This window comes from Periplaneta americana, chromosome 9, assembly GCF_040183065.1.
Source record: "Periplaneta americana isolate PAMFEO1 chromosome 9, P.americana_PAMFEO1_priV1, whole genome shotgun sequence".
In the NCBI taxonomy this organism is placed as follows: domain Eukaryota; kingdom Metazoa; phylum Arthropoda; class Insecta; order Blattodea; family Blattidae; genus Periplaneta; species Periplaneta americana.
Window position 1 is genome coordinate 159,765,264 of NC_091125.1, and position 11,571 is coordinate 159,776,834.

An 11,571-nucleotide genomic window follows, 5' to 3' on the forward strand; every position below is an offset into this window, starting at 1 on the left:
GTACTTGCTTTTCCATTTTTGGATTCTCCAGGTTTCAGTACATACAAAATCATATATATATATATATATATATATATATATATATTGTCATTTATAAACTATTCTTCTGTAAAAATTACCTCTTTTGATGGCAATGTATGTGTACTGAATAATTAGTTGTTTAGACTAGTAAGTTTTGAAATGAAAGCTCTGTATATTTTACACAATAAATAGTAAAACTGCTTGTTTACATCAACTTGTGTCAAGCCACTATGTAACATAATTACGTCCTCTCTTTGCAAATTTACAAATTTTTCATAATTTGAATAATACAGCTACGCAAAAAGAAGAAAAGAAAATAGCTAACTGAAGATTCTTTGTCTAAACTAACAACTTGATATGGATTTAATTAAATATTGTGTTTCCAGGTCACTATCTTCCGTTGTCAGATGATTTTGTAGGTAGAGTACAACTAATAATCTTATTTTTTTTACCACTAGATCACACGCGAGTGGACATGTTTTAATCACACTGTGAAAAGATGGTACCCTGTGGCAAACATCTCTCTGTACCGACAAGTTCAACTTTACGAGACACATGCTAAAGGTAACAAAGCTCTTTATAAGGTACTGTTTTATACAGTTCTGGCGTAAGTAATCTAGTAGGTAAAAATCTAAATGATGATGATGATGATGATGATGATGATGATGATGATGATGATGATGATGTTATTGTTTTCTAACGCCAGGCGTTTGACAAAGTCATTTGACCTCTTGCACTCCAATATTTTTCAAAGATATTGTCATGGCCAGCCACTCAAGCACAGATTTTGAGGTGCTCCGAATCCATTTCTTGGTTTGAGTTGCACAATGGGCAGTTAGGGGACTGATATATTCCAATTCTATGCAGGCGTTTGGCCAAACAGTCATGGCCTGTTGCTAATCTAAATGCAGCCACAGACTATTTGCGTGGTAAATCGGGAATTAACTGTGGATTATGATGCAGAGAGTTCCATTTTTTCCCTTGAGATTGTGTTATCAAATTTTTTTTGTTGAAATCTAAGTATGTAGATTTAATTAATTTTTTCACAGAGTAATACGTAGATTTAATAACAGTTCTGTAAGTAATGACTGGCTCCGTGGTCTGTTGGTCAGCATGCCAGATCCGGAGGTCCCGGGTTCGATTCCCGGGCTCTGCTCTCGGTGAATTTTTCTTGAAGAAGAACAGTTCCCTGGGTGTCTAGAGTCAGGAAATTTGTATGAATGTGAGTGTGATTGTGAGTGTGCCGGGTTAAAATTAATTAACCAATCATCACAAATATAAAAATACATCAGGACTGTCGCTGGGCAGTAACCTAAACACACGTTTCAGCATCACATTGTTGACAAGTAACTCCATCTGTTAGCACAACCATAAAGCATCTAATAGATGCTATAGAGTTACCAACAACGAAAAAAAAAAAAAAAAAAAGGCTGTAAGTAGCAGTGCTGGCCTTCTTTGCTAAAGTATCTGCATTCTCGTTTCCCAGGATTCCACAATGGGATGGTATCCATTGGAATACAATTCTTTTATTGAGTGATATTAATTGAGAGAGCATATTAGTTATTTCTGCTGTTTGAGATAAAGGTGTGTGTCTAGAGACTATTGATAAAAAAGGTGCTTTGGAGCGAAAGAGCTTTAACAAAGATTATGTCCTCATTTACAACCACAAACAACACAAAAGCACGCTTTGAATCCAATGCTCATGGTCCTCCTCACACGTATTGATGTACTGTATATTCAGGAGGCGGTGATGATTGTTTCTTTTCTCTAATTGACGAAACAGTTGAAAATCAACTCGCTTTACCCATGAATTTCATTCATGTTTCGTGATGTTGCCACGCATTTTACTGCAAATATCAGTTAGTACTAAACTTAGTTTACATATTCATAAGTTGGTTTTACACAACATACGTAAAAACTAACCTAGAGTTATTTACTGACTAGTGGCTTGTGCAGCAAATGCTGCGAACTAAGTTCATTAGACGTTTTAATAAAAATTTTAAGATTTATTTTCAATAAAGAATACCAGACATTTTGAAAGTTATTTCCTTCCGTAATAATGAAACATACTTCCTCTGAATGGTTTTTTTATGGCAAATACTTTCTCTTGAACCTATCCATCCACCTTCAGGTTTTGAGTTTCAACGCGAAAACGCAAGTAACAATGTCAGGACGATCAGTAGGTTTTTTATGTGGGAATAAAGCAATAGCTATTTCAGGTCATTGTGGATTCTAAGTGAAACTTAAAAAAATGTCAGGTTTCTTATGCTTTCGAACAATAACATATCATCTTGGTATAGCTGCTGCATGTAGAGCTTGAAATGTAGAGGGTAAAATCATTTTATCCTGCTAGGAGATCTTGCTGAAATGATCGTGAGACTACAACATTTTCTAGGCCTCTTATTTTATCAATAAGTAATACATTTTGGTCTTTCCTCAGGAACTGTAATTTTTGCGCTCTCTCGAGCCATTACCGAAGAGAATGACGCATATAAATATCTACACCACACCGCCATTAAGTATATGAAAAAGATCCAACCTCACTTGATTAATAACTATAAAAATATTTGATTTTTAATAACAATATTATTATCTTACGTAAGTTTTATAGTTATATACTATATAGCCGTCACTCAGTAAATTATAGAAATGAAGATCTAATTTAAGATATTCTCTATTCTATAACCCCAAAACGTTTCACTTTCATATCATCAATATAGCATTAATATGTATAATATTAATGAAGAGTAGTCACATCATGGCATTAACTATAATAATATTTAATTTCTAATGGTAATAATGTCATCAAACCACCTCAAATTTTGTATATTTTAATATCCAATACACCACAACTCTATTCAGAAAATTACACACCGCAGAATCAGACTTGTAAATTATTTTTAGTAATTCTTGAAGTTTTTAATAACCAATTGAATTTGAGCTCTAAATATGTCAGCAATACTGCAGGTCATGGCCTTCGTGTAATATTCTATTGTTTATTGTAGTGTGTGTTTTGTTTTATATTGAAATCCAATTAGTTCTCAAAACTGAAGAAAGATGGATTTTGGAAAATAGGAAAATTATGTAGGAAAACAAACGCTTCACTGAAAGTTACTATTTTTCTGAAAAACTTCGGGTTCCAAGCTTCAAAATGAGGGGTCAGTTATTGAAATCCGTTCAGCCGTTTTCCCGTAATGTCCATTACCAGTTCAAATTATATATAGATACTTAAAATACGATCATTTCGGTCCATACAGCACTCATTTCCTGCAAGAATAATTCCTTTAATGTGTTTCTTAATTGTTATTACTTGCCAATAATTAAAATATGATCATTTGGTTCAGAGAACATCCGTTTTTAGTGCAAGGATAATTCGTTTAACATTTTTGTAAATTAATCTTGAATGCATCCTTTAATAAATCACTCCAAATTAATGTCAGTAAAGAGTAGATTGTGTACGAAGATAATTTTTATGTTAACCTCACTGTGCATCTTTTTTGTTTGTTAAGCTTATTTATACACACTATAACATATGTGGTCATGTCGCGTGTTTAGAATGTGTGGATATACCAGTAGGCCGTTTTTACTCTTGTTGAGTTATTTACTAATGTTCAGTTAAGAATAATCTATAGTTAGTGACTCTTATACAACTGGGCTTTAAGTGAATTAATTTTTCTTGTTTGTTCCAGAAAACTTCATAATGATTCTAGTGAACTCGACGCCTCTGTACATCCTGAACATTTGTGAAGTGTGTGGGTCGTATCAGTGTCCCTACTGCCCTTACTATAATCGGACGGCTACGTTTGTAGCAAGTGCTTTCATCACAATCGCCTTTGTGGTCATACTACAAGTCCTGCAGAGATATATACACATCACATGACAGTCTGACAACACCAACTTCCAACGCTGTCACAGAAAATGGGAAAAGAAATGTCTGTGGGCTTTCTAGACAGAAATATAGTGCGTGTGAACATTCCGAAATACTGTTCCTCCCATATGATTTTTTTTCCACTCTAAGTTCTAACTGTAATTAGTTTACTGTTTATATAGGTATTAAGAGATGTGGTATTAATATATATAAATAGTCAATAGTCATACTGTGTAAACTCTATGATAGTGATACTCTTACGTAAGGCAGACTATATAGCCTAATTCAATGTGTTCAAACGAAATTTATTCATTAAGGGGACGTGCTACTGAGTTTTCGTAAATTTTGTTCATTTCCTTCATTTCTATGGGATCCCCGCATTGGCAAGAGATCACGCGGAAGACCAAGAAGAATATGGGCCGACCTCTTCACTGAACTTGTAGGAAGCCATTGGTCAAGCAGAGCAAGAAATAGAGAAGACTGGAAAAACCTAAGAAGACAAGTGAACAGCGACTAAAACCAGTGCGACAGAAACAAGCGATCAATATCAAACAGTGCAGAATGTGAACCAAGTGAGCAATTCCAAGGTTGTAAACATCTCTTACGCGGAGTAGCTCACCGCGTGAGACAAATAGAGCTCTCCCTGTATAGGAGGAGGCCTTTGCCTTCAACGGGACATTTTTAGGCTAACCATTTCACTTCATTTCCTTCATTTTTTAAAATATGGTGCCAAAAAAATCTACGGCTTTTTGAGGAATACTGTATTGAAGATTTCATCGCGATGTCTTTATTCTAAGCTAGAAATGTATTCTGTTTATATTATTTTATACAGGGTGAACCGTAAGTAATGTCATTAATTTCAAGGGGTTATTCCTTGAGTTATTTAAAACAAAAAAGTTTAATACAAAGGGTCAAGAACGAAGATATTAGAAGACTTGTGCATAAAGAAAAAACAGTCATCGAAGAAATGCAAAGAAGACAGTTAATTTGGTACGGACATGTTCAGCGGATGGAAAACGAAAGACTGCCGAAAACTATCTTGAAATGGTTCCAAATGGGAGAAGAAGAAGAGGGCGACCGCGAGATACATGGCTTAAAGGAGTTAATAATGCTATGTCACAGAGAGAGTTACAAGACGGTGATTGGGAGGACAGAAGAAGATGGCAACTAGGATCCGGAAGGCGACCCTTCTCGCTGTGAAGCCGGACATATATATATATATATATATATATATATATATATATATATATATATATACAGGGACATAATTTTATTTTTACTAACATTTTCAATATTAACCTGGATATACCTTTGGAGTAAGGAAAAAACCGTTTGCTACCCCCTTCCAAGACTGGAGTTCGATGATACTGGCGTAAAATACAAACAAATCACTTTACTAGGTGTAGGAGGGAAGAAAAGTAGTTCATCCATTTACGTAAACTAGAAAATATCGCGTTTTTCAGTTTGATAATTTTCATTATAGGTTTTTGTTTGATCAAAATACAGTACTGTATTGATAATAAGTGTTTTTACTCACGAATTGAGCTATCCATTCGGACGTATTCATTATGCAGTGTATATTGTACTGTCTACAGCACATTAGCGTACAATATAGAGAATGAAGTTAAATTGAAAAATAATCATAATATGGATATTTAAACACATTTTTTTTTAAATAGTGGCCGTTCATTTCGATACAGGCTTCAGTTCTTTTGTGTATATTATTGCACTATAGAATATTACACCTTATTCCAATTACCAGGTTCGTCCTTCGTATCAGTAACTCACGTTGAAATAATGCTGTACCTACTCTGTACGTACTGTAAATTCAATCTTCACTTCTGCCCGATCCGAGAAGATAAAATTACTCAGACATGCTATCTACTGTTCGTCCAAGTGGTTACGTCGCAGCGTCGTAGAAAGGGAGGAAATCACATTACAGTTAATTACTTAACGAGGCCCTTTTATTTAAGTTATTTTAAACAATTGTATGGGTATAATATTACGTAGACGTCCAATTCCTAACAGAAATTAATGTTCTTAGAAAAGAGCTAAGACAGCCCAGCCACTAGCATTTACAGAGAGGCGAATAGAAGCAGGTGGGGGAAACCGGGATGCGACGTAGGCAAATGGAAAATGATGCAATATTGAAAGCTCTTTCGTCACTGCAAAACGCGAACATATTTTTGGAACGTACTGTTTACTATGACCGTACGGCTACTATGACTGTATATGCGGTCTTGGATCTGTGTGGAGGACGGTTGAACTTCATTAGTAGAAGGGATGGGAGTGAAGTACATTAAAAAACGCAGGTACAATAAAAATTGAAGTAAAAGTAAAATGATGTTCCTGTATAATCTATCCTTATTCTGCTTTTTGAGGCTTGAAAGTAATGTAATTTTCCCTAAGATAGGTTACTAGCCTTATCATTAGGTAGTCCAGTAGTGGGGCTGCCACTTTTAGCCTCTGGACAGGCTTACAAAGAGGATTATATACATTAAATAAAATATAAAAAGATTTTGGGATGGAAATTTCAGCACAAAAATCAAAAGTAATGGCATTTTTAGGACAAGACTCAGTCAGAAGTAAGATAATACACAATAACCAATGCCTCGAACAAGTACAAAATTTCGATTACCTGGGTTGTGAAATATCTTATCAAAATGAAAAAGATGTGAACAAGAAAATTACCAAATTTACACAAATTCTAGCAATAATAAACAATACATTAAAAGCTAAATTAATATAAAAATCTACAAGAATAAAAATATATAATACACTAGCATTACCCTCCCTTTTATACGGAAGCGAGATTTGGACATTAAAGAAAAAAGACATGAACAGAATCAAAGCAACGGAAATGAAATTTTTGAGGAGGACAGCAGGATATACTCTTTTAGACCGAAAAAGGAATGAAGAAATTTTAGAACAATTAGAAGTAGAGTCAGTAGAAGAAAAAATCAGCAATACAAATTAAATTGGCTAGATCATGTAAGAAGAATGGAAAATTCAAGAATCCCAAAAATTGTGATGCAGTATAAACCTAGAGGACATCGTCGACCAGGAAGACCTTTTAGAAGACTGCTGGATGGGGCCGAAACAGGTCTACAGAGGCCTAATTCGTGAAGGATGATGATGATGATGATATATATATATATATATATATATATATATATATATATATATATATATATATATATATATAATATTGCATGATACACACTCGTGCCAAAATGAGAACCTTTACGAACTTGTATCGTAAATAATTATTTTCTAAGCATATTTTTCAACATGAAAATCTGATAAAAATTTGTGGATTTGTATTTTAAGCAATACCGGTATCTAACTGATGTAAAATTTTCAAGAATATATAATGAAAATTGTAGGAATTACAAAAACTCAGTAGCGCGTCAATTTAAGAAAATAACTGTAAGGCTAACTAATATTCATTCACTCTCATTTTAGCTAGAGTGGTTGGGATAACTTAATAGTAATTTTCAGTGAAACATCTACCATTGCAAGACTATATAGAAGAGTATGAACATTTATTTTGAAAAACAACTACTGTAGATTTGTGAATTATCATTATTAAAAATTTTAATTGTGTTCAGTTATTACTCTGTGTCACCCATGAGAACCAAGACCTCAAAGCATTTATAGCGATAATGAAGCCTGCTCTCCTTTCAGTTGGACGCGAAAAAGCCTGTACGAAAATAGTCAGTCCAAAGTACTCAAAATTACTATTAATAGCTACTTTAAAAATGAGGAAAACAGTAACAAAATCCACTACAAAAAAATAGTGCTATGACAGATGATGTCAACGTTGAAAAGAATTGTTTACCTAGATATGGAAAAATATTCTACTCCGACAAAAAATTAATAAAATTGAAAACACAAAAAGAGTATTCTACGAAATCGATTGTTTCAACAATTATGTATTACTGACACGGTGTGATGGGTAATAGTTGAGATGAAAAAAAAAATTGCCGCAATGTTTTCGCGTGGCTGACACGTGCTCTAGGAACAGGAATAGGAATAGCATAGCTGTAACATATCCTCAAGACATTATAGCGTATATAAGTAGTGAGAAAAGTATTTCTTTTGACTGTTGGAAAACAATGTTATTCACGCGGAAGAACTTAAAGGCCTGTCGGTCTTCTTTGCGCTAAATTCAAAGCACGCCACCTGTCGTCGATGATAGCGACCCGATAATAACATACACGAATGTTACACAAGTGAAACCGCCCTGATGTTAGACAATATTCTTCATGCTGTTCTCAAAAAAAAAAACACCATGGATATTCAATACAGAGTGGAAGTATATAAATGTGCAGATTGAGGGTAGGGTGACCAGATTCACACAAAAACAAAAGAGGATACAAAGCTTCAAAAAAGGAGGACATTGTTCGAAAAAAGAGGACAGAAAATGTAGGTACTTAAATTTAGGCTTAAGCCTATATTATACTACAAACTACGTCAATATCTATTTTCTTACAAAATATTTACAGTACAGTACAGATTTAGGCTTCTATCATACTTAAAATTATATCAATATCTAGGATATTTTATTAGAGCATCTTATATATAAAAGTCAATGTGGCTATGTATGTATATATATGTATGTACTCTATACAAATCTACACGCTTTGACCGATATTTGTCAAAGTTTGCACATTTAACCTTCATACCCAGGAGAAGAACATAGGCTACATTAAAATTGGACAAATGGACGTTAAATTAATTAAAAACATAAAAAGTAAAAATAAATACGATGAAACTTTGATGTATAATATTAATCTTATACAGTCAATTGTTCTTTATTATTGTCTGTTGTATTCAACATCGACTTCCATGAGGCCATGGAAAAATAACACGACATGAAATAAGATTGTTGATACATCATGAAGGTCAAAATCTAGACAATCTAGGTTCTGTGACTGTAGCCTGTATATATTTTCGTTTGGTTTTACTTTGTTTATAATTTGATTTTCTATTATTTTATTCGTATTTCTGGCGGTGGAAGAAGGCCTAATGGCCTTAACTACGTCAGAATATAAATAAACAGATAGATAGGCCTAGATAAATAAATAAATAGATAAATAATCAAACAAACAAATAAACAAAACCAAATAAACATATATTAAAAACAGTTTAACGTAAGGTATATGACGAAATGTTTTCTTTTCGCTGCCTGATCTACAGGTGATTAAATTGAGTTAACCCTGGCAGGCATTTGGCTAAGAAGTTCATTAATTCAAGTACGTGAACGCTATAGAAAGATTCATATTTTAGGGATGAGGAAAGCTTAGTAAAGACAATTCGTTTTAGTTGTCTGTAGTTGGATTTCCGAGATTTCCGAAAAGCCTAACAACCAGTTTAATTAAAAATAGAAGCAGAAAGGAAAACACAGGCAACGACGGGTGATTTCAGCTAGTACTTATAATAAAACTTAATAATATAAAATGATTTTACAGTTAACTACATATGAAAGCCAAGAGAACTACAATTATTATCAAAATACATAAAAAGACCGCACAAAATGTGAATTTAATATTACTTGGTAAGCAAAGAGAGTTATGATCGTTGGCAAAGAGTATATTCCGTCGATGCTGCTGCCACCTACAGGCAAATTACTTGAAAAAGGCGTCAAATTTGAAAATTTCAAAATATCAGGCACACAAGTTATAAAGGAGGGCATTTCTTGATTTTTTAAAAATCCGCCCGGACCCCGGACAAAGGCCTAAAAAGGAAGACATGTCCGGACAAAAGAGGACGTTGTCACCCTATTTAAGGGGGAAATTGATTAAAATAGATAAAAAAACTATTATGCGTTTTATAATTAAGTGCATGGTTAATTAAAAAAATAAGCTAAAGTTGTTTGGCAACAGCGCATCGCTGGCTCAGTACGAAAAGACACATGCATTCGATCTGAACAATAGAGTTCCGTTCCTTAGTCATTGTAGTAGGACTGCCAGATTTGTGAATGACAGGAAATAACTATACTTGTTGATCTTTCTATTTACTTTGTAAAATTTAAAAAAAAAAATCAATTTCATTGAAAAACTGCAAACAGGTAAATAATCTTTCCTATCAGCTTCTCTAATGATAAGGGTAAAAATCAGAATCGTACGAATGGTACTTATCAAATAGAACAGTGTCATTTAGGGACAAATTTGTTTTTCTGCAAAAAGCATTAATTTGGGACTAATATGGTATTTGGATTTTTTGTTCTATCCAAGGAATAGGACCTTAAAATCTGCACAGTTATTTACTTCCACTATAACGGCTGAGGGATAATAGTGTCGAGAACACGTTACCCCTGTACTGATTGGATGATAATTCTCCTCTGTTCAGGTATGTAGTCGTGAGGTAATCAGTCAGCTGATCGGTCTTACCCCTTTATGGCCTATCGCGCCAAGGATTAAAAAGCATTGTTCCTGATAGAGGGCTTCTAGCAAAATATGTCGACCATTACTCGCCCACCTAGAAATTTGGAGGTAGCACAATGGGTCTATACATACCATTAGCAACTAGTGTGCCTAGACTTAACCCACTCTCCACGTCCTGAGCTACCAATAGGAGTGGGTTAGATGAGGGATAGGAGCGAGAACAGTGACAGAGTTAGAATGGGTTAGATGAGGGGATAGCTAAGTGGCAGCAGACTGAGAAGTGACAAATTTTGAGTGGGTTAGATGAAGAAATAGATAATTGATAGGAGATCGATTACTATGATAAGCTAGAGTGGGTTAGAAGATGGGATACCTAAGTGAAGGGAAGTAAGTGATAGCTAAGTGACAAGAGGCTGAGAACTGACAAATTCTGAGTGGGTTATATAAGGGAATAGATAATTGACAAGAGATCGATTACTATGGTAAGGCTAGAGTGGGTTAGAAGAGGGAATAACTAAGTGACAGGAGGCTGAGAACTGACAATGTTGAATGGGTTAAATAAGAGAATAGATAATTGGTAGGAGGTCGATTACTATGACAAGCTAGACTGAGTTAGAAGAGGGGATAGCTAAGTGAAGGGAAGTAAGTGATAGCTAAGTGACAGGAGGCTAAGAACTGACAATGTTGAATGGGTTAAATAAGGGAATAGATAATTGACAGGAAATCGATTACTATGATAAGCTAGAGTGGGTTAGAAGAGGGAATAGCTAAGTGACAGGAGGCTGAGAACTGACAATGTTGAATGGGTTAAATAAGAGAATAGATAATTGGTAGGAGGTCGATTACTATGACAAGCTAGACTGAGTTAGAAGAGGGGATAGCTAAGTGAAGGGAAGTAAGTGATAGCTAAGTGACAGGAGGATAAGAACTGACAATGTTGAATGGGTTAAATAAGGGAATAGATAATTGACAGGAAATCGATTACTATGATAAGCTAGAGTGGGGTAGAAGAGGAAATAGCTAAATGAAGGGAAGTAAGTGATAGCTAAGTGACAGGAGGCTGAGAACTGACAACGTTGAATGGGTTAAATAACAGAATAGATAATTGGTAGGAGATCGATTACTATGACAAGCTAGAGTGGGTTAGAAGAGGGAATAGCTAAGTGAAGGGAAGTAAGTGGTAGCTAAGTGACAAGAGGCTGAGAACTGACAAATTCTGAGTGGGTTATATAAGGGAATAGATAATTGACAAGAGATTGATTACTATGGTAAGGCTAGAGTGGGTTAGAAGAG

At 34.5% G+C, this 11,571-nt stretch overlaps 1 protein-coding gene across 1 annotated transcript in view; it reads left to right on the forward strand.

The window, feature by feature from the left end:
- The window catches only part of LOC138706664 (CD109 antigen-like), a 200,877-nt gene extending 196,738 nt beyond the window's left edge, over window positions 1-4,139 (forward strand). Inside the window, exons 27-28 of the mRNA XM_069836220.1 lie at window positions 480-585; window positions 3,711-4,139. Coding sequence (XP_069692321.1) covers window positions 480-585; window positions 3,711-3,901 — 297 coding nt within the window. The 3' untranslated portion in view covers window positions 3,902-4,139. The remainder of the gene's footprint in view (window positions 1-479; window positions 586-3,710) is intronic.
- The last annotated feature ends 7,432 nt before the right edge of the window (window positions 4,140-11,571 follow it).